Source organism: Acanthisitta chloris, unplaced genomic scaffold, assembly GCF_000695815.1.
Source record: "Acanthisitta chloris isolate BGI_N310 unplaced genomic scaffold, ASM69581v1 scaffold29964, whole genome shotgun sequence".
Lineage (NCBI taxonomy): Eukaryota > Metazoa > Chordata > Aves > Passeriformes > Acanthisittidae > Acanthisitta > Acanthisitta chloris.
Window position 1 is genome coordinate 61,444 of NW_008671489.1, and position 24,763 is coordinate 86,206.

General features: G+C 37.5%; 1 protein-coding gene across 1 annotated transcript in view; it reads right to left on the reverse strand.

Annotated features, from left to right (window-relative positions):
- GLCCI1 (glucocorticoid induced transcript 1) overlaps positions 1-23,274 on the reverse strand; it is a 49,970-nt gene extending 26,696 nt beyond the window's left edge. Inside the window, exons 1-2 of the mRNA XM_009074120.1 lie at positions 23,181-23,274; positions 6,501-6,652 (exon numbers count right to left, since the gene is read on the reverse strand). Coding sequence (XP_009072368.1) covers positions 6,501-6,652; positions 23,181-23,274 — 246 coding nt within the window. The remainder of the gene's footprint in view (positions 1-6,500; positions 6,653-23,180) is intronic.
- Between the last annotated feature and the right edge of the window lie 1,489 nt (positions 23,275-24,763).

Here is a 24,763-nt window from a genome sequence, read left to right on the forward strand (position 1 = left end):
GCCAGAACATAATGTGGTTATGAAAAAAAAATAATCAAAAGAGAAGAATTAAAATAGCTACTTAAAACTATGTGGAAGACATGGGAATCCCTCAGCCAGACAACCCTTGACTCTCGTCACCCAGCGCAGAGCCCCTGCCACAAGCCTGTGCTACCTGTTTGTGCATCCACTTGCTCTGCATTTTAACAGAGCCAAGTTCTAATAATTACTTGTTTTTGCAGATTGGGTATTTACTAGCTCCCTGAAATTTGTGTGAGCCTTTCATACAAATTGTGCTGGCTTTAAATGTGGTTTTTTAAACCCTGAAGTGGCCTGCAGATTTCTAATGAACTAGAGAAAACAGGGAAAATTTGCTCCTTTTTCGAAATCATGGGCTTTCCCAATCTATCACAATTTACTTTCCAATTTCAATTGCTCTTTTCTTACAGTATTTTACTATACCACAAGCACAGCTGGAACCATACCCTCGTACAGAACCAGAAAAACACCAATGGAAAAGGAGTTCTACGAAAATTTATCTTCTAAAGAGTGTTTTCTGAACACAACACTGCTCCATAATTTGGGGAACAGCTCCAGGGTGAAGTAGAAGCAGGCATTTTGGGTGCTTAAATACTTACCTGTAGTGCAGGAGGGCACACTAGGGATCACTATAAGTTCATAGCCTTTCAACTACAGCTTAATAAACAGAAGAAGTATCAAGAGTCTAAAAAGCCAGTGACTTTTTCAGCAAAGAGAAGTACATTATTAAATACCAAAACAAATATGCAGAAAGCAAGAGTCTGCTTGTATTTTTTTAATAAGCACAGATATTGATCCAGATAGCAAAGGCAAAGAACAAACTAGTAACACCATCCTGAAGACCTTGATCAACACCACCTGTGACTGTTAGTAAGAGGTGAGAATCCTTATATTGCAGTTGACTTACTCAGAAATCAATAGAAAAAATTACAACACATCCATTCACTTAATACTAAATTTTGTACTTTCTCAAGTATGCTTTGACATTCTCTTCCATTCAAATATTATCTCCCTTGAGACAAGGATTACACAGTTGCTTTCAACCTCTGGGAAACTGAGTCAAAACATAACCTTTCAAAATATACATACAGTCAGTATACAGCAGGCAGACTATTTTGTGACCCTCAATTTTATTTACAGTATTAGATTACAATTACTGTAGGATGTTCCTAACGTAGTACTGAAGTCATGCAGTGTTATATTAATGTGCTATTTAGCTTCAGATTGAAAAAGAAACATCATTAAGAAAAATAACAACATGAGCAGACACTAGAATGTTACAGCAAGATAAGTCTTCTTCAAACCCTAGAAATTGCTGCTTAAGATATACTGTAACCCACGTTATATGAAGACTAGATTTGGGGTTGTAACTCCAAATCCTTATATTCAAGAACAGCTTTAAAAAGAAAAAAGAAAAAACCAACCAGAAGCACCCCAGACTTGCTGCATTCAAACAGAGACTCTGCTTTTCTAAGTTTAGCTCATGTATGACCACCTCATATCCCACTCAAATGCTGTCAATTTAGATCTCAAATAAGATGGGGGCGTATAGCACCCATGACTTGTCACATCTCATAAAAATTGTTTTCTCATCTTTATTTACAACTTTCACAAAAAAGGCTTATCCCTGGACGCCTTCATTTGAAGCTGCAAGTGTGCTTCCCATGTGCTAAACACATCAAAAAAAGTAATGAAAGTAAAAACATAACTCAAAATTGTATTTAAAAAAAACCTTCCAAATCACAATATACAAGATCAAAGTTGTTGCATTTCAAGTCAAGAAACACAGAGAGATGAGGCACTATGTGCGAAACTAATAGTATTTCAGATCAGAAACAAATTTACAGCATCACGTAAGTCTGCACTGAACTTCACAAAGAAGGATTAGTCCTGCAAGTCCACATTGAGAAACAAAGATTTAAAACATTTTTAGGAGGAGAACCTTGAAAACATTACGTAATGCATGCGGCAGCTACAGAAGATGAAGTACAGGTTTTCAAAATCTGAAGGTTCGTGGTCTATTTCAGTTGGCACATGGGATAGGACATGCTGAGAACATCACATCTGGTTGCTCTCTTCAACCCATGTAAACCACAATTACCATCATTCTAACTCAGCATGCAAAGGCCCTCTAGAAATTTTACATTAAGAAATGGCCTAAGGACCTAGAAGTTAATTTGACTATAGATGATGACCCCTAGACATCAGACAGTTTAAGAAATGATAAATTCATAGCTCTATGACACATGTATCTTCTTCCCTGTCCCTTCTGCCCAAAGTATGTCATTAAAATATACCATAAAATCAATGATAACTAATACGCCAATTAAAAGGCCTCATGGAATTAAGCCTCCTCATTTATTATATTAATTTTAGAGCAAAAAAATATTGTATCCAGAACATAAAACACTAGCTATGTGTCTAACAAGAGCTAACTACATTAAAGCCTTTACCTACACATAAAAACATATTTTATCCAAGCATTCCAGTTTAATAACTCTGCATTATTCCTTAGAGAGAAGCAAAAATTCTGAAAAGCATTTTGCAAATTTTCTTCAATTCCATTTGTATAATACCTAATTGCCATATACAATGAGAAAGGCTATATTGGAATCCAGTTTAAGTCATCAACTGGAAATCACTGGATAATATTCCATTTGGTCATGTGTTCTTTTCTTTGCATTATTTAGATTGAGAAAGATTACACAGACAAAATTTAACTGGAAACATTTTTGCTGTGACATCAACTTCATGTTTATCTCTAATCTCTCCTTTTTAATTTCATAAATACTTTTCAAATTATTTAGGTAATGACAAATAATTATATTACTACTCTGATAATTATCCAAACGTTTCTGAAGATTTTGAGGTTAGGCATAACCATTTCAACATTGAATTATTTCTTACAGTAGGAACGGGAAAATACTTACATGATGAAGCATAAAGGTGTACAAAATTGCTCCATCAGTGCTCCCAACAGAGACAGAAGAAATAGGGAAGGAATATATACTGAGTTTTAAAAGACCTTAATGAAAAGTTCAGATTTTACAAAAGGAGAGCAAAGTAGGACAGGGGAAGAACTCACAAAGAGGATCACAAAGTATATCAACAGATTTAACTTCCTATAGTAGTAAGTTTATTTGGATTTCTGAAGTTCTTAAAACACTACTAAAAAAAATCCTCTGATTATCCAAAACTTGCTGCTCCTGAAAAATCAGCTAGTTGTATGCATATGCAGACATACATGAGCATCAACACACAGAATTCTGAGAAATATGGAATTGTGCAAATATCAGAATGCACAGCTTTACAGTCTATTTTTCCAAAAGCAAACACAATCACCGCATGTTTCTTCTGTATTTGCAGTTGAAACACTTGGGGCAAGTAAGAGGGACAGAGAAATATGAACTACAGTTCCCATTCTCCGAGATGCAACAGACATGAAAACCAAAAAAAAATCTGCTCCATCTAAATAAGATATTATTGAAATATTTTTTTTAATCCTGGTTTTATTTTAGAGAAAGAAGAAACCTTTTTTTTCATGAGCACTATACCAGCTGAAAGAACTTAAGTGGGAAACAAGGACTTAGAATAAAGTTCATTAAAGGTTTATCTGATCACAGTGAAGACCAGAAACTGACTCTCTTTCTTTAAATACAAGAATTTGAAGAACAATGGAACAGCCATAATCACTACCTTCACAAAACTGCCCAAAATTTGGATTTTAAATTAATGTTTAATTAGAGACAAAACATACCCTTGAAAGAGAAGTAATTATTCCACCTACAGTGTAAGTTATACTGAGTTGTTCATGAGTTCAGAAGTAAAACAAGAGATCACTTATTCTCCAATGAAACATGCACATACAAAAAAATTGTTTATTGATTTTCATTATCTTTTTATTTTCTAACATCTTCCACTCTGTTAAACTACCAAGTGTTGCTATTTTTAGATAGTGTAAACTACATATGAACTCGCATGAGCTAAACTGCTACTTAGCCAACAAACATGAAAGCAGCAGAAGCACTTGTGCTTGTACTCAGGCAAAGAGCAAGGCTTTAATTTAATTTACCTTAATTTGCCATGCATGCATCCTATCAGCAACTTAGAACTCATTCTTAGTTCTTGAAACAAGATAGACTTCAAACTATACAGAGCTCAAACAACAAAAACCTCACACAACCAAAACATAAGATAATGTTTTATGATTTTATGATCATCTACAAGCCTCCATAGTATTTTATTTGGAGAAAAAAAACCAAACAAAAAACAAACAAACAAAAAAACCACAACCCAAACCCCAACTGGAAATCACTGTGCGAGTCACTTGTTGATCGCTTGTTCCATTTTACATATTCACGGTCCAAAGTAGTCAAGACTTTTTTTGTGCCTCAACTTAGACACTGCTAAATGCTTGAGTTTGGCATGCTTTGAATAAAAAGACAGTTAATACAAATCTTTGTTAGAAGATATCCACAAATCCAAACCATGAAACTTCCCTGCTCTTATCCCTTTGAAATAATTACTTCAGTTTGTAATGACAACAGGTCAGTACTGCCTTTCCTCTGTCTTCCATCTGACTATGCTGAAAAGGTAAAACTTCATTTTTAGTTTCTGAATGAGGCTAAGGGAGGCAGCCAACAGTTCACATAACCTAAACACTTACTTGAGCTCACTAGGAAAAGCAATTTTACTGCCAAATACTTGGAGCTCAAATATTTATAGAACAAGCTTGTTTATCTTTTCCGTAACTAGTGAAAAGGTTTGTTTGTGAATGTTTAAATATTCTAAATTTTCTATTCATAAGGGTATTTGCCAAGTTTGATATGGATATATGTTTTAAAAGAGGGGTTGAGAAATACAAGAACTACAAAGCATGCTACTGAGAAATCTACTGAATGGAAATTATAGTTTCAAAACAGGAAGGCTTCCAAGGCAATAGCATTGTGAAAGAAAGGCACCTTAAAAGTAAATCCAGGATTAAGAGCTTTTTAGGCAGATCTTTCATGACAGTAAAGATGACTGCTGCTTCTACTTTGCGAAAACTGACTGTCTGGTTTCAAAACGAACAAGCAGAAACTGAACACGGCATTTTCTGAAAGGGTACCACTACAGTTTCTAAACTTTTTTCTTGGAACATTTTAATCATCAGATCCCAAATTCATTAAATAATATTTCTGAAACATACAGAGAGATCCTTTCTTTTTTAATCATTCTATGCTTATCTTTCCCCCAGAGGACTTCCAGTGTTGCATTACAGCATATTTTAAAGAGATGAGGAAAATTATATATATATTCTAACTTGTCACGACAAATTAAGTGTTACACAAAAGACTAGAATCAGAGAATCTATTTAAAAACCCATGGTAACCATGGACCAGAATCATGGCACAAGACATAAGCAACTGATTTAACAACCTTTCCTACAAGGTCTGTAGACTGAAAACATAATCAAAGAGAGGTAGTTTCTTCTAGTTTCTAATTTAGTTTGGAACACAAACTCAGACGACTTACTCCATACCCCAACAGCACTACTGAAAAAACCAAGAATGCAGTTCCTTTGCTAATATTTGGGGGGTTAGAACTATGTATTTCTAATCTGCTTGATAGTGATCATCTTTGCAGGCAACAAGCTCCAGCATGAGGAGGAAGCAGGCAAGAAACAACATTCACCTTTCTAGCCAAAGCACACTTGGAGCAATATGAATGATGCAGCAGCCTAACTGCCAGAGGTTCCTGCTAAGGAAGCCCTGAAGAGAATCCAAGTCTATCACATGGGTATCAGGCCATCAATAATCTCAATACTTCCTGGAGCTGATGGTAAGGCTCTTGTTCAGTATCTGGTTTCAAGAGGCAACTTTTCCACAGAGCATCTTTATGGGTCTTTCTTGCTATGATGCAGCAAGAGGGGACATCTCAAGACCACACTGCATGCTTAGTCCCAGCTTCCTTCTCTTGATCTCCCCTCCAGTGACAAACTGATCACAGCAACCTCTCTCCTCCTCCCCCTTCACTCCCACAAGTACAAAAACCCATGTTTTGAGACTGACAGATTTATTACCATAATTTAGTAAAATCTTTACTTTGTCAGCCCCTGCTATATGGAATCTTTTAAAAAAACAAAACACTCAGCACAATTTTGCATATAGCAGTTTCACATTAAACCAGATACAAGGCTGAGATTGAAATCTGCTTATTTAGCCTCAACAGATCTGCCCACATAGAGAAAATTATTTTTAACAACTGTTTTCTAAAAGCATAAAAATATTATCTGTCACATACCATGTTACTGAATTGACACTGATTAAAAAAAGACTAGTGTACCCTATTTTTAGGGTTTCATATTTATAATAAAATTCAGTGAATCCACATATTTCTTCAGAATTAAGTTGAACTAAGATTCCAGATCAGCTGATAGAAGTATTACCAGGTAGACATCAATTACACGAAACATCTCTGTTGTCTTGTTTTACAGCTTTTACCTGAGTAGATTTATCTTTCATACATGAAGGGTAGTGTACATGGGGATCACGTGGCCACTGTCCTGTGAGGTAAGGTCCTGTTATTGTGTCCAAAGAAGAAGTTCGCCTTATGGTACCAGAAGTTCTGATTTGCTGGGATTTTGGCCTGTCCACTGTAGAAAACCAGAACAAAACCAACAAAAAAGTCAGGCTAAATTTGATGTGAAATATTAAAAGCTAGCTATGACACACAATGGCAAGAACACATCAGAAACCTTTGTCCAAATGCCAAGCTGAAAAAAAATGCCATCATATCAAAGCAAATACCACAAGACAAAGGAGGGAAAAAAAATACAAATGGGAAAACTTAACATTTACAAAAAAGCCAATGCTCTGCAAACAACTGGGCTACTTATGCCATATATTTCCATCAACAAAAAACATCAAGCAAATTTAAACACAGTGATGATGCAACTCAGGAAAGCCAGACACACAGAAATGGAAAATATAATATAGTATAACATTTTTTAAGTCAGCTTGCTTAGCTTTCTAAATGCTAAAACACAAATCATGACAAAAATCATGGATCTTAACAAGATGCATATCCAATTTCTTGCTCTTGTGTACATCATTCCGTGTTATTCACAAGATCCCACTAGAGGCCTTAGCAAGCTGAGAGTGTGAGACTCTGTCTTTCCTTCTGACAAAGCTTGGGTCAAGGCAGCCGCTGCGTTTGTTTTCACTCATCACAGCACCTGCAGTCCTTGACTCCTCCCTGTAATTCTCTTCCCATTCACCTAAATCATGGAACACACTTTCCTCCATTTCACTTGGAAAGCAGAGTGTAGGGTGATTCACGAGACTGATGTGGGAAAGAACAGTTTTACACCATGTTCTCTGGATCGTCGCTTAGTCCTTTAGGCAAAATTACTTCATATCCTTATTTTCTAGACTTCACATTACCCAATCTAAGCCCTACACTGCAGCTGCAGTCTCGCTCACCCCTACTGAAAGAAGTTTGTGAGATTATTTCCAAGTTAGTCACATGCTATGCACTGATCTGACCCACCAAAACCCTACTCGCTGCTCAGAACATGAGAGCAGACCTGCAGGCACACTTCTGAGTCCAAACACAGCCACCAGCCTACATAAGCATTTCCTATCTGTGTATCATCTCGAATTGATGGGTCTCAAAAGGCAGAGTCCATCACCAATGTCTTATAGAGCATTCAGCACAATTATTAGTGTAGCTTGCACTAACACAGCGTGCCTGTAGTATGATATACAAACACAATGTTTAAGCAGAGCATTTTAGACAAATACAGAGCTGCTGAAACATTTCATTAGCTACTTGTTTTAGGTGAAGAGTTCTAATTAATGCTGTGAATTGGACATGTGATAGTATATCATGATGCCTTTGTATGATATAATTGTTTTGACTGCTCTATCCATAAATCAAACCTCTACCAATTCAAACAAATCCAAAATGAAGATGGCAAATTTTAAAAATTAAACTACCGTTTACATTTGCACCGAAACACAAGTGTACCTAATGGGTACACAGCAACAAAGCATTCTTCCAACCCTCCCTGTCATGCTATGACACTACACTGCTCTCTCAGGTAGCCCAAGATTTGAAAATTCCTCAAGATAACACCTTTAAAAACAAGTTAGACACAACGCACACACAAACTGGCAAGACAATGTCTGAAGATGAAGAAACAAGGACTAAGCACACCTCTGCAAACTTTACACTTAAAAAGTCTTGCTGCCAAAAAAAACCCCCAAGAAATCACAAGCCCAAAAGATACAAATAAAATATATACCAGAGAATGAGCTAAGGCATATCTTGTTCCACACACCCAGGAATGGCAACAGCAATCCCAACATTAGTGACTAACATATTACCATTACAACTGAACAGGAACAAACACCACCAAAAGTTGCTACATTGTTATTTTTCCATGGTAATCTTGGAAGTCAACTGCAGGACACTGCCAAACCCTAACGACAGGAGAAGGGAAAGTTCATGATGCACTTTCAATAGTCCCTACTATTCTTCAGTGTTTCTTGGAATTATAGAAAACAAAGCATTTCTCAACTGCATAAACCAATTCAAGTGAACACTAATTTAATACCATTCCCATTCCCATTCCACTGTAGTCTGCACTCCTTCCATTTCCTTTGAGACGACATGCGCAGATGTGTGAATCCACCCACTAAAGTGATTCACTGAGTTAAACAAAAAAACCTAAAATGCATCCCCCAAAAGTCATAAACACATAGTTATCCCCATTACAGGCAGATTGGGCATAACATAATGGACAGAAACAACCACTGGAGAGCCAGAAGGAGCTGCAGCCACACCGAGGTCTGTTCAGCAACAGTTTCAGCTCTTCATCTTTTATATCATTAGATTATAAAAAAATAAAGAAGGGATCTGTAAGCATGAAATTTGGAGGAACTTCTGCAAATCAGCATTTGCCAGACTGTCTTGTACTTAGAGCAGGCAGGACATCAGAGAGCAGCATTGTACTGGACCACAACAGTGGCCCAATCAGATCAGCTTAAATTGTTTTCTAAATACTAAAACTACTCTTAGGACTTATTTCTTAATTTTGCTTTTCTCACCTCATCATAAGTCCTGCTACTCTAGGGAGATACTTACATAACTTCCACTTCTCCCCAAACTTTCATTATCAACAGAATGCTGATGCTACTATCATGAATATCCTTCTCCAACCCAAACCACTTTCTCTGGATGGAAACCTCATGCTCCAGTTTTCTCACAGAAGCAAGTACCATCTGAGAGCCGAAGCACTTCAACAGCCTTGAAGACAGCCAACAGACTTCAACATTCATAAAGGCTTCAACAATATTAAGAAATCTCTAAAATTACAGACTGATTTTACCCAAGTTTCAGACTACACCTCATCTGACAACATCCAAGTGTATGAATGGATTTTGCAGCAGTAAATCAGAAGGATTCTATTGTCTTCCTCAGTGATGTGTGACATACCTCACGAAGCTCAGCTCTACCTCCAGAACAAGTAAACTTAGGAGCACAGCATTTAAGCAGCATAACATTACCTGAGAAAGTTAGTTAGAAATTAGAAAAGCAAGATATATGCTCACAGGAAGGCAAAATACCTCGTGCGTTGTTTAAAATGTGCCACAAGTTTTAATGGCATGTATTTAAAGCATACTGCTACACAACTGTAGTTACAAATGCAAATGACACAAGGGTCCACCTGGTGAAATTCACCATGATCCTACCTCAAATCAACTAAACTGCATGAAATCATAGTTCTGCATGCTGCATTGAGAGCAAAAAGAATTCTAGTTATACCACCCAGACTGACTGAAAAAAAGTTTCCATTTCTCTGACAGCAAAATGCAATTCAGAAACAGACTAACACATGACAGCTCTTTTGAAAAGGACAGAGGGCTCAAATAAAACCATCTGCTACAGCTCTAAAATGAAGAGGTTGCCTCCCCATCCAATAGTTCTGCATGCTGCATTGAGAGCAAAAAGAATTCTAGTTATACCACCCAGACTGACTGAAAAAAAGTTTCCATTTCTCTGACAGCAAAATGCAATTCAGAAACAGACTAACACATGACAGCTCTTTTGAAAAGGACAGAGGGCTCAAATAAAACCATCTGCTACAGCTCTAAAATGAAGAGGTTGCCTCCCCATCCAACATAGCGGCAGCTAACCTGCACATAATCTCAAAGCCATGTTCACGGCCCATTTTTAGCTTAAATAATGCTTTGTGCCACATGTGCAATGAGGAAAATCACCTGCAGCAGAAGAGCAAGACTGACAGCTAGCATTGGTAGCATTATAAAAACTGCTTCAGCTAAATCCACCAGAGCTCATCTGTCAGCATCTTTTCTTCCCATCTTTCTTTCAGCAGTTAGCAAACGCAGTTCAAATTTGGCCAAAACTTTCCCACTCACATCCTTGCATGGATATAACCTGCTTAAAAAGACTAAAATTATCCTAAGAACTTCTCAGATGACACACATTCCTCTCGAGTATAAAACATGAAATAAAATGTGTTCTTCTCTGAAACTAGGAGTATTAATATTGTCATCTCATTGTGTCAGCTAATTGTGACACTCTCCCACCAAAAGGTTAGACAACATTCTTGCAGTAATACGTTGATTTTTTTTTTCTTGAAAGTTCATCTTAAACTATTAACCTAGGACAGCCAAGTCACAACACCATGGAACATCAGTACTAAACTCCACAATAAAAGTTCATGAGATGTTGTTTCTCTTCAGTTTAGTTGCCAGCACCCTGCAGAACATACCGGTTCACCTTAGGAGCTACTTGCAAAATGAATCCCAAGCTCAGGACCCTTCCATTCCTGAAGAATTTCAGATTTTACCTAAGAAATTAATAGTAACTTCAAAAGAATTTTCTCCAGGAATACTAGAGACTCTTGGACAGACTCACTTTGATGGATATCCAAGTCTGCTTAATACTCTTTTCAAGAGCCACAAGGTCCAAGCAGTCAGGCTCGAAGGATATGCAGAGACCACACTATGAAGAAGTATCAGATATTTCTTGGACATTCCTACCAGAGATGACCACAACTTTACAAGTATCCATAAACCCAAAGATGCAGAAGTGTCTGTGCGAATGCCTCTCAAATAATCAAGTATGAGGCAATGCAGTCTGGATAATCATAAACTAGAGAGGCTGAATATTAAGGAATGGTGACCCACAGTGACCTTTAAGAACGATGGCCCAAGAACACTCCAGTCACGGCTCCCACAGCAGCCACTGATGATTGTCCCACACCTCTTCTGTTACATCTTTTACAAACATGAAAATGGGATACCTCTGCTCTTGCTTGCTTCAGACAATGATTCCTTGAGTACCACAAAAATAGACTTTCTGATACAAAAGGATTAAGTCTCTGAAGGGTCCAGTCAAGGGGTTGTTGTTTTCCTTTTTGTTTGCTTTTTAAGCCAGTACATAGTGATACTGTACTGATTCCTGAATGTATATTTGACTGGTCTTTCTTGCTCTGATTATATAGGTAGACGGTCAACCTGGTGCATGTTTATTTGCAGAACTTGTCTCTATGACTTTGAGAGGGAAAGGACTGAAATAATGGGGATTTAGAGGCCACTCCAAAAAAAAATTTCAATCTTCATTCTCAAGAAGGCTTTTCTCTTGTAATTGGAGCCAAAATCTCTCATGAAAAAGATTAACAAGGGATTTGGGGTCCCCTGAAGTTTTGCTCCAGAGGACAGACCTATTGGCTCAAAAGACATTTCCCAGTTGCCAGTGACTGACAGACTTGTTTCTGACCCAATCTGCAAACTGGCTGAATAACTGCATTAACACTTCAGAGTGGTGCAGAACAACAAAGAGCACACTGTCTGCCATGTCCTGTTCATACAAAATAACAAAAAATAGGATTTTAAATAGCAGCTTAAAAAAACCCACAACACCCTAATATGTAATTGAAAAAATTTCAAGTTACTGCACTCTTCCTTCCTAATTTCAAATTGAACAGCTTAATCTCTCCAATAGCTTAAGACAAAGCAAAATACTAGCTATTTCAAGCATTTAAAATGCAGCAGTGTTTTGCTACCAAAATTACATTCCTTAGAGGATATACTGAGTCATTTTAAGTTACCTTCTGATATATCTCTAAAAGTACTGTACATTCAGCTCCATAAAATGTCTGTCTTCATTACATGCACCACATTGGTTTTGATTCAGCTGTAGCCTCAGAAATTATTCCTAAGTTTCTATTTTTAGAAATCAAGAAAGAGAATGACTAAAAATGAAGAGGAATGACATTCTGAAGTAACTACTCTAAACAGACTGACACAACCCATTCTAATTTCCTCTCATTATCTGAACTGAAGCAAAAAAAGAATGGCACAGAACAGCACCATAATCTAACCAAGGCTCCAACAACCAAACTGAACAAGCAGAAAGCAGCCTACTTCATGAGACCTAAGATCTTTCCATGTCCATGAATGATGTGCTTTCTACAACTAAAATTCTTCAGGAGAGGAAAAAAGAAGAAAAAATATAGAGGGGAAAAATAAAGAGGGGAACCAGTCTTCCACACAGATCATTTTACAGTTTGGTAGTCAGGGCAGATTTGGTTTTGTACCTAGCAAGGCTTACAAGAATTCAAACTGAACTGCACAAAATAGCAAGTCTATCAATACAGGAGGCAGCCTACGCCAGGAAAACAAAGTAAAACAAAACCAGCTTGTTCCTTCCAAGGAAAATTGTACATACTGGGACACAGTAAGGGATTTAGGAATCAACCATATTGAGTTATCTTTTACAACTATGACTAAGCCACCTAGAAAGGGAAGATGTCTTCTGATTAGTCTCTGAATCCAATCAGTAGATAAGGCATTTCCTTCCATCAAGGAGGTTTGAAGCACAACTCTTCAAGGACATACAGCTCTACTCACCTTACTGCACAGAAGGCACAGGGCAGAGAGAGAGGCTATAGATACCCAGAGGAAGTGGGACACATGGATTAATTTGTAGGCGTATTTCACTGGACCTACAACTGACACAAAATCTTGGTGGCTTACGCATATATGTCGAAGCAAGGTTTCTGCCTCATGTCCCTTATTCCACCCAACCACAGGTCAAGTAAAAACGTGACTACGCATATGTTTCAGAAGTTAGATTTTGTTCACAGCAAAACTCCCGTTTAAAATCAACATTATCCTTGGAGATCAAATAGAGAAAGAACGCTCTAATCTCAGTCAGAAAAGTAAACAAACCATATGGAAGAAAGTTTCAGCCCTCTAAAGCTAAGTTATTTTTCTAACAAGGATTACTGCTGGCATGTATAGGACCTGCATACAAAAGATGTAGCATTTAATACCACAAAAGCCTGCTTTGTTCAACAGCTGGAACCTACACACTTGCACTCTTCTAACAGGACACAGGTAGGTAACACACTAATTCCAAACATCTCAGATTTTTATGTGTTTCACATTTTCAGAATATATTTTTCTTTGTAAGGTTATTGCTTCAAATTTAAATGCTACACAAATATCTAAACTTAGTATCATTTAGTTAAGTACCTAAAAGAAGTTTCTACTTTAAAAAATTTGAACAAAATTGACTGGAGCTCAGCAGATAAGCACTTGGGAAATAGCACATTGAAACACACAACCAACCATTAACTGTTGTGCACTTCAGCAGAATTTTCCTCCTTTTAGCTCATTACTTTAGATCTGCTGAATGATCTATTCCATCTATGCAATACTGAGAACCAAAACTAGCACTGAAGCTTGGGGTGGGTTTTACTTCTGCCAGGATATTACTAATTAAAATCTTGAAGGTCATTATATACACACACAATTCAGTAACTAAAGAAACTACCACCTTTGTTGAATAAACTTGATGTCTCTGAAGGAATTCTTACATTGTTGTTACAATCATACTACGATTTAACAAGCTGTGAAAAGTGAGGATTTTGTAAACCTTTCATCTAATTCCACTTTCCATCAAAATGCAGCTGGATGTAATAGTGAATAAAACAAGTTAAAAAAAATCAGAAGGCACAATTCACCATTTTCACAATCAAAATACACTTAGAACTATAATCAATGGATGGAGGCTATACAATGCCATCATAATGATCACTGATTATTAGAGATAGAAAGCATTTTCCTGGCTAGAGCTAATTATACTAAACAAGAATACTATTTTTTTTCCCGAAAAAATATTGAAAAATAGAAACATAAAACCAGATTAAAACTGATTATCTAAATCAGACTGCCCAACTTGGATGATTAAACAAATTATCTTTCTATTACCTGTTAAGACATAAGAACAAAGGACTAGAAAAAACTTCCTAAATCTGGAGCTCACTTTAAGCTATCACTGACAAAACACATAACCACTTAAAAACAGATTACAGACCGCGTCTTACAGCAGCTGAGTATTTTGCCCCCACAGTTCTTACTGGTTAAAGGATCCAGGAAGATTATTTTTCTCCCTGATGGTTTCAGGCCTCTTTATCATTTTCTACATCAACATTCACATCGTCAAACAAATCCACCCACTCATGTCCTGGCACTAACCTAGAGCCCTTCCTTCCCACCTCTCCATCCCCTTCGTTGCTCACCTGGATTCTGACAAAGCAACTGTATTTTTACTCAGAGTAGATTTGGTTTTGGCATCACATGGCTAAATTCCTAACCTAGTAGTCCTTCTCTGAGTCTGCTCCAGTTTGATTTTACCCTTCTTTAACTGTGGAGCACCAAAAGGGTGCGCAGCATCCCACATGATGCCTCAGCAGGCCCCTGTGTGACAGGATGATCTTCATTCAAGACCTGACCTGTGCCCAGTACTATCTCAGTCACTTCATGTTGGCAGCTTAGAGCTCACCATCGCCCAACTCCATCCTCCAGCTTTTATAAATCAGATGCTTCTCCTTTGAGGAAAAGATACTCTGCTCAAGTACAACCTCACATACATTAAACCTCCTTTTTTTTTAACCTTTAAATCTCACTTTTTAAACTTATTATTTCAATTCCCATGGTTCTTCAACTCTTCTTGCATAATCTTCCTGCACACTAATTAAACCTCTCGAAATTCATCAACAGTTTCATCACCCTAATTTTAAAATTTGCCTAAGCAGATAAGATCTACTTCCCATCTAGGAAATCACTTTTCTTATCAAAACCACTATGTTAGCATGACACAATTTGGAAAGCTCATTTTGCACTTTAACATTTCTCCTTGATTTCCACCATCCTTTCAAATCTCTTCTGAAGTTTCACCTAAAGCTGAAGTTAGACCAACAGCTCTCTATTTTTAGAGCTGGACTCAATGTTTTCCACATTTTTAAAACATTAGCATTTTATCCACCATGCTTAGGTATCTATTCTGAAATGGCATCACCACATATTTACAAGATTGCCTTATAAATTTGAAGGTATCAACTTCTGAGAAGGCTTTTCTGGAATGCTACAATGGTGGTGTCTGAATCGGCTTTATTAAAATATACAATCTGTATTTATCATAGTCTCAGTAATTCCAAATTACCCTTGTCCCTTACAAATTTTTTAATTTCATTTTTCTGGGTTAAGTATCACTGTCCTTACAGAAAGCAATTACTTGTACTTTGTTCTGATGAGCACAAAGCTCTATGCAACCAGATCACATCCTTGAGTTTTTCTGATGTCTGGAAGACTCCAATAGTGTTAGCACTTTACATTAAAACAGATTTTCTTTGTATTCAAGATAGATCAATCCAGTTTGGACAAATTTTCAAACTATTCCATTCTAAAATCTGAAACTATACCCCAGATTTATGAGTTTTAAAACACACCACTCTGTAGGATTGTTCTGCTGTATATGCATGCAAATTTGCATGACTAAACCAAGACTAGAGCTAACATTTATTATATACAGTGTCAACACACCTGTTTGTTTTTTCTCACAGATTTTACATCGTCAGTGTTGGTAATTCCTATCTTCAATGTGGCAAACCTGAGTTTCTGCTATAAATCCTGCATCCTTCAACTTCATATTAAAGGTTATACACACCACTAAACAAAATGATGAGACTTCAATCATTTTAATAGACTAGCTCCTGCTTTGGAAGAAACTAAGTAAATGTACATAACAGTTCCACAAAATTAACATTTAAAACAATATATGGACTGCACACTTTGATAAACAACTTGTTTTGAAAGCATGAGTCTATCTCTCTACAGTAATGCCCAAAGTTTATTTTGATCTTTAGTGCAAACAACATCCTAAATTGAGTATGTGTCTCCAGTCACTTCCTTGCATGGACATGTCTCAAATACACATTACTTCTGAAGATGCATGAGTCAATTACATTTTTGCCCATCATAAATTTTTCTCTTCCAGATTAGAGCCTTTTCTTGTTACCCTTGAAAAGAATATCAAGTATTTCAAATGTATTTTCTGGTTTCTTTGTAGGGGAAGAAAATATTGCAAAGATGATTATTCCAGGCAGGGTATCAGGTACAACAAAGGAGCCACTGAAGGTGAAATACCAGAGAAATCAGAGTATGGGAGAAAGGAATTGTAAGGGTATTCTGCTATCATTTGCCACAATTAAGCAAACACAGCTATCAGTTAAGAATGAAAATTTTAAGATCTTGAACAGAAATTTACTTCTGTGAAGACAGCTTCTCCTTTAACCTGGCAGCTTCCCAACTACTGTGTAAACCCAAGTCTCATTCTGCATTCTTCAGCAGTTAGCTGGTATTTTCAGAGTCACACTGGTCAAAGTCTGTTCCGGGACACTCTGCATAAATCTAGGTTTAACTTTTGGTGAGCACGTCAACTTTCCATTGCTTTGAAAAGCAGAAAGTTAAGATGTCACGTACAACAAAGATTTAGAATAAGCTATGCTGGATATGGAGGTGTAACATGCACAGTCAACACCGCAAAGCCACTTGGGTATCACAATGTACTTTTGAGCGCTCCAGACTCCAGAAAGACTGATTAGATGACATGTAGCACTGAATTTCAGCTGACTCCATGTGTGAGAACTGCACTCACCAAACCCTTCCAGAACACAGACCGTACCGCTCCGATATCTGCTGTACTTGCCAGCATCTTCTAGTCCTACTGAGCTCTGCCATGACGTGCAGAAGAGGTGGTAGTGAGACCATGTTAAATGCCTAGAGACCGTAGGTCTTGTAAAGCTGGCTGCTCCATGCTTCGTCTCAGGGACCTCAGTGCAAAACTTTCATGGTATATCCAGCAACATTTCTGATCCAGCATGGGTACAGCACTTCATCTAATGAAAGCAATCGCACTGTTTTCCCTTGGCGCTACATGTTCCCAAAGCTGAGCATTTTTATCTGCGCTTAGGTAATCTGCTCCCTAAGAGCAAAACGCTGACTGCATGACATAATTTGAAGAAGTGGGCTTTGTATTATGGGCTAATTTCTGCAGACTACAATTAACTGCATTAGCTAATGATCAAGTATTGTATAACCAAAATTTGTTTTCTGGTAAGAACACATTTCCAAATCACATCCTGGTTTCCAAATGCTGATGCATGTCAGGAAATTATTACAGGTTTGAGGTTTTTTCAGTACTGCAGCCCAAGCACCTATATTAAAATGTTTACTTGTTTCTAACCATGAAGACTTTTTAAAAATGTAGATATCCAGGTAATCTAGCTAGCCAACCTATTTCTTTCAGGACTCCAGAACAGGCACTGTACACCAAAACACCTGCAAGTAAAAGACACATGATATAACAATACCCACATTGCCATACATTTGATTGGTTCACAGCTGAGTGTTACTGTTCAGAAAGCATTTCTAAAAGGCAGATTTATATTTACTAAAACAATATTATAACTGATTTAGCTACAGAAATTAGTTTCAAGTTTGTAATATGAATGCCAGTAATCTTGCAATGACCTTGATCAAGTCAGTCAGACAGAAGTGTTAATCCTTGAAATTCAGAAGCATTTCTACAACTAAACTCCTTGCTTCATGCCTGGTGGTGTGAGGACAGGAAAGGAGGATGAAGCTCACCTTGTTGCAACAGGTACCTTGCACTGTTCAAGGAATGGGACACTGAAATTACTATTCTGGTTCAGACTATTTTACAGAAGATTGAGAAGAAAATATTCTATAGTGGATTTTAGAATATTCAAAACTCATGACAGAACTGTTATGGTAGTGTTCTTAGTCATCACTCTTGTGAGCAAAATAGGAGACACATTCTTCCTAAACAGGAAACAAAATGTGTAGTTTGGGTAAAACTCGTTTCAGGTTGTGCAAAACAAGTGGCACATAAGAACCAATGCTGTTAATCACTCTTTTATTTGATTCAGAGAACAATATCCACTGCAAACAGCTACTCCTCAATTTAACACTAGCAACAGTGGCAAGTTAAATCCTTATAAACATCAACATCTGTGCCATCATTTACTGTTAGGGCATGTGCAATACTGAGTCAAGAAGGTCTAACCAATACAGTACCTTGCATAAAGGTTTCAAAACCCAGGCTCATAACATTTTATGACCTACTGGAAAGCATATACAGTCTCCAAAGCAGCAGTATCTAATATAGAAAGTTAATTAAGAGATCTACTACTACAAAACATGAAAACTTTCCATTAAAACCATCTTCACTGACCCAACACCAAGTGGTTAGGTTAACTCCTATTTACAAATTGTGCAGAAAACTGTTATTGCTTGAGTGTAGACACCCACACCTTCTGCATGGTCTTTTTCCGTGTCAAAGAAAACTGATCTGTTTGTAAGAGGGTGACTGTCAATAGTTTGGTAGGAATCAGCAGCAGCTAATAAGAAGTGGTGTGTATACCAAAGGAGCAGGAAAAGTACAGAAGTGAAATGAACAAGACCAGGGCAGAGGCAATATTTACAAGGCCAGAGACAGCAGGATGAGGGCACTCCCTAGCATGGTCCCACTCGGCCTGGCTCTGTTTCCTTTCAAGACAGACTTCAGTAGCTACATGCCCTCTTCTGTCTTACTAGCACAGTCTGAGCAGTCATCACCAGACAGTCCAAGGGGCCCATGTAAGGGAACAGCTCTGGTACTAAGTCCAGATTCATGCAGCAGGGAGAGTAGGAAAGGGTTCCTGAGAGAGCATGTATTTCCGTTTCAGCCATGGATGAGTGCTTCCATGGATGAGATCCCAGCTTCACAAAAAAAGAGCTGGAGAGCCCAACTTGCCATTCAAGAGGACTGATGCTACACACCGTATCACAATACTCTGTGTGGCATCCATACTGCACAAGTCTCAAACTGTGATCCCTTTCAGTACTCAGCTATTCTCAAGCTTTAGCATTTAACTTCAAAATAGTCATAATAAAAAGAGTACAGATGAACTTCAGAGCCAAATCAAATGGAAAAAAATTAAAGCATAACTGAAGAACAAGAAGTTTTGGGAAGAAGCAAACATACACTCAAAATTATTATTCAATTAGATCATTAAGTACAAATACCCATTTTCCTTCCCTCTAATCTCCAATTCTCTTCATTTTACAATTGCTCACACCTTAAAAATGGTGACACAAAGGAAATGGAGATAATCTCAGGCTGACATGGTTGCAGTGAATGCATCCCTTTTCTAAGGAGAAGATGTAAATAATATTGTACTTGCCTGAAAATGCCTTAAGCCATTGTTTAGGCATTACAGGTTTACACAGGAGGCCACATTGAAAGAGAGAACTCAATGCATTTAAATATTAACATTAAAGTAAGATCATGATCATTAACAGTTAACTATCTCAACACTTCAGCATTTCCTGTTATTTATCTGAAAATTGTTAGTATTTGTGTGTATATATATATCTCCTTTTTGTTAATCAATAAAAGACACTACTTAAAAATGCTTACAAATGTTTAAACCCTACTATTTTAACAACTTCTCCTGAACATATGTGAAATCCATGGAGAACTAACTATTGTGTCGAGTGCTGGCAAGGCTTTTCTCTACTGAAGTAATTGCCAATTGATTTAAACAGGAACTTTCATTTTTCATTGCAGGTTAAAAAAAAAATTACCTTGTTCAGACAGAGATAATTATTCAACTGGTAAAGCCCAATAAAGTAAGTATTTCGAATATTCACTTAAACTGATACACTGAGGAGCATATACTCTATTTCCAATACATTTTGCATTGGTACAACTACTGCTTTCAAATCTGAACTCAAATTTCAGAATTAATGCATCCATTTTCTTTATTTTTTTCAGGATGATACACAGAGTAGCAGCACAAACCCCATTTCAAAAATAACTTGCTTTCCACTGTGAATTTTAGCAATATAGCAAAATGTGTCAGTCCACACTTGGCAAACACTGACTTTTTTGTAAGATTCTAAGATCTATTCCCCTGGGTCTACCCTACCCTCCCTGCATTTTAAGGTACATTTTAAGAACTTCCATTCACCCCACCAGCATGGGAAAGAAAACAACAAAACACAGGAACCATGAACTTCACATCAGTATTTGCAACTGTTTTACTATGCACAGATGTTGGCAAGTATCTTCAGTTTGGCCATACCTAACACACTAATACTTGCTTATGTCCAAAGAATAAGAATTAAAGGTCAAGTAGTGATTTAAAATAGGTATATTCATATACTTTACAAGTTATATTTCCCATGAGGCAGGGAGGTTCTTTCTTCAGAGCTAATGCCTTGCTACAGTACCAATGAAGTTCAATGGAGAAAATACCTTTCTGTTTTCTTTCCTGCAGCTTAACACCTGTAAGAAGCTCAATTAATTTGCTTTATGAAACCTATTTATTAAGGACACCTAATACACCATTCTCACTTCAAGTCAAAGGCTTTTTAGTTACATGTTTTAACATCACTCAAAGAGAACTGGATCAAATTTAGCCAGTGTCTTTGATTTCACCATATTATATTCCAATGAAAGCTATTTTGGGAAGAGAGTGGGACAAAGCTGGAGCAAAACTGTTTTGGCCATACAATTATGGGAATACTGCTGTTATTCAGTCATCAGGAAATAGGAAGCGTCACAAAAATTACTTCCTTACCTACATTTGTTAGAAATAAAGGAAAGATCTTCTTGATCTCTGGTATAAATGCTTATGACGCCAAAATACAGCATGGCTTGAATCCAGGATATTAAAATAGTTCTGCCTTTTGAAGTTTGAATTTTGGTGGGGGTCTTTTTAAATACTGATATCCATTACAAGTCCAGAGATCAACAACATTGTCTGTCTTACACCACTCCTCACTCGACTAGCCTAAAACCAGATATATATACTTCTTACTCAGAACTGGGTTATGCAGTTGTTTTGCATCTTTTGTAATTCCTTTCTCTCACTAATGTTGGCAGTGCCTCAGAAGTTATTTTGGGAAGTAAAAGACACTGGGAACCTTTAACAGCCAAATTGATTACAACATTATTCGTACGTCCTTAGAACTAATGTTGCCCTCAAAATTTGATATGGAAAAAGTTTGTATTATCAACTATGTAAGTGAAAGCTAGAAAAATATGAAGCACAATATTACAGTACCACCAGAGTTAACAGTAAACAAATCAAAGCATCTGATGAAAGTGATATTGAGCTTGAATCATACAGGAGCCATTTACACTGTCCTTGTACACAAAATATCATATACCACGTGAAAATCAAACTAAACAGGAAACCCAATCTCATATTTCTACAAGTTAGTTTACATAATAACAGAAACTGCTGATTTTATCCAGGTAAGGAAAGAAAGAAAATAACTTGCAGTTTTTCTTTTAAAAGACATGTTCACAAGCAAGTAACAAGTTCTGTCTGACATGTCCAAGAGTTTGTCTTTTTTCAATTATTACTGGAATGTCCTTTGTCACAAACCATGCAGCTTCAGATTCTGTTGATGTTACATTTACACGCTCAGAGATCTATCAGATATGTTCCCTCTAAGAAAATCATGTGCTGTTACATTAAACCAGACACTTTTTCCATTGCCAGCTCTCCAAAACATGAACACACGCTATAAAAAAACATCCACTAGTAAGGAATAAACATGTTTCAAGAAAGGGGAAAGGAGCAGACTCACACATCGCAGGTTTATCCTATGATATCACAAGTTTTTCCCCTTTTTTTCCGCCCTTTTCTTTAGGGCCTTGAAAATAGTATATATCATTCATGACTTGTCACCCACTCAGTATCAACACTAACCAAATCCTGAAACAAGCATTGATGGTTTCCTAACAACTGGTTTCCAAATCCCCAAATTTGCTTAAAGAAAATATGATCAAATTATTAAAAGTTTCAGTTCTAAACAGAGGGTTTTGCTGTAGAACAAAAACATCTACAGCATACTAGAAAGGAGAGAAAAGATGATGATGGGAGAAAAAACAGAGCGTGCTGCTTTCATTCATGTAGCAGTGATGTCAGCGCCTGCAATGGTAGTTGCTGTGACCTGTAGAGGCTCAAAGCTGGAGTGTTGTCACAGAAATCTCCTTTATAAAAAGAGCCTCTGGCAAATCACTAAAATATCCACAACAAAATGGCTTAGCAGGATAGCAAATTCAAGGAATCTATGCTGGAAGAGGCTGCAAGGAGGTGGGGAAGGGTCAGGTGTCTTAAGAAGAGAAAAACATCTATCCATCAGAATCATAAGCAGTCTCCAGAATGAGCATATTCATGGAACAATCCAAGTCAGACTGCAGAGCCAAAGACAAACACACCTCCTGCACTGGTGAGAAAAACAACAGGATTAAACCTAGAGCCTAGGCTCACATTTTACAGCAGTGGGAAACAGCTTTGAAAAACGGACAAAAAACCAAACTTAATCAAGCTGCTTCCCCAAGACTTGCACACTGATAACAACTATAAATAGCTGGAGTAGCACATTGTTTAACAAGCCGCAGCAAGATGGTCCATGTTTGAAAACAGAACCTTTTCTAATTTTTTTTTCAAGTCCTCCATTATTACTGCAGCAAGTCCTCCAGTTCAGCTATCAATTTTCTACCACCATATAGACTACAAACAATGTTTTTAGTACCCACACAGCACGTACTCAAACGCTGAGAAGAAGCGGGGAAACAAAGACAAAATACTGTCCCATGGCACACAACTGTATTCCAAATGGTGCAAAAACAGCTCTAGGTTTTTTTGGGGTGGGAGGTGTGATTTGGTAACCCTTTTTCATTGGCAAGACTGAAGAAATAGAGTATCTTATTACCCCGGCCTGCTAGAAAATGGTGCCTGTATTTCGGTAAAATAAAGCTGTTGACGTGTGCAATTGTGGTCATTATTAGGGCGATCACGTTGTTTTCATTCATTCATTCAGGATTTGCTAGAGGATGTCAGCTTCTGCAGCAGCAGCTGGCTTGACCTGGAGGAGGGGGGAACGAATTCCTTGCAGTGCATACAGATTACAGGCTGCATTTCTTGACTGACCATTTATGATTTTATACACCGCACTCACTAAACCGAATCGAGCCGTGTGTGCTGCCGACGCGGTTCACCGGCAGGCAAGCTCAAACAAGTTTAATGACAGAAAAGTCATTCAGCACTAATTTATAGTCTGATTTATTGAGGCTAAAATCGCCCACAGATGAAGAAGACTGAAACCACTTTCTAAATTTCCCCTCCAACAAAAAAATAATTCATACACAATAATGAAACACTTCATACCTTTGCAGCGCTTTTCCTTGCTTGCAGGTAACTGCCCACATTGCTCCCTCTTCCATACACCTTACACACTGCACCACTACAATGTTTTGCTCTGGATTCCCATAATTAAATAATTTAGAGTGTTCAGCAGCAGCACTATCACTATTTATATGCACTGATTTGTTTTGGTTTTTCCTAGTTTTCCTTTGGCATCTTCCAAAGGTTAAAGGAGCGAAAAGAAGAGTAATCTACATTTACTGTTTCATACAGTGGGGGAAAATATGGTTTTTAAATTTTAAATAGAGCTTAAATGAAGCAAAACCACTGAAGCTTAGTTCCATTTGCAAGCATGCAAAAACTTCTGCATAAATACTGTGTTCAGATTGTAACACAACCGACTTGGTCATCTGCATAAGCACAAATAATGCATAGGGCAAATTAACTCTAAGCATACCTGACTGGGACATTTTGCTCATTTGCAGAATGCTGACCCTGTCCTAGGACTGTTCTGATGATAGATCCACCCAAGTTACAAATACTACGGATAGTAAGATTTTACTACACATAAAAACTGAAGGGGGAAGTGGGGAGAAGGTAACAGATTCCACTGCTACAAAACACACTGAGCACCCAACACAGACCACAATCTGCCACAGACATAGAACACAGTAAGACTTAAGGAAGGGACAAAACAAGCAAGGGGTATTGAACCACACAGAACGTCCCCAGAAAGAGATGATGTGCGACACCTGATAGCTACAGCAGGATAACATAAAAAGTGCATTTAGTCCAATTCATTCAGCTGCCGGAGCGCTGGGGGAAAGGCGGAGGGCGCGGGGGAGGTAAGATGGCCACTGCCACTTTAACACGTTCAATAATTTAACAGACAACCTGACGCAGGTTAAGTTGGACTTGCCGGGCATCAATTTTGCATTTTAAACTTCCCAGGCCTATTTTGGCTACACTGGAGGAGTTGGTTTGTTGTGGGTTTTCTTCACAGTCCGCAAGGGTTCGGTATTAAATACCACAAGGAGACAGACTGCTACTTGTTTTTAAGCATCTCAATGTGGGAATTTCCTTTTCGTTTTGGGAGCTTGTGCTTGAAAACATCACATCCTTTAACCTACGACGTTACAAGAACGCAAGCCTTTAAGA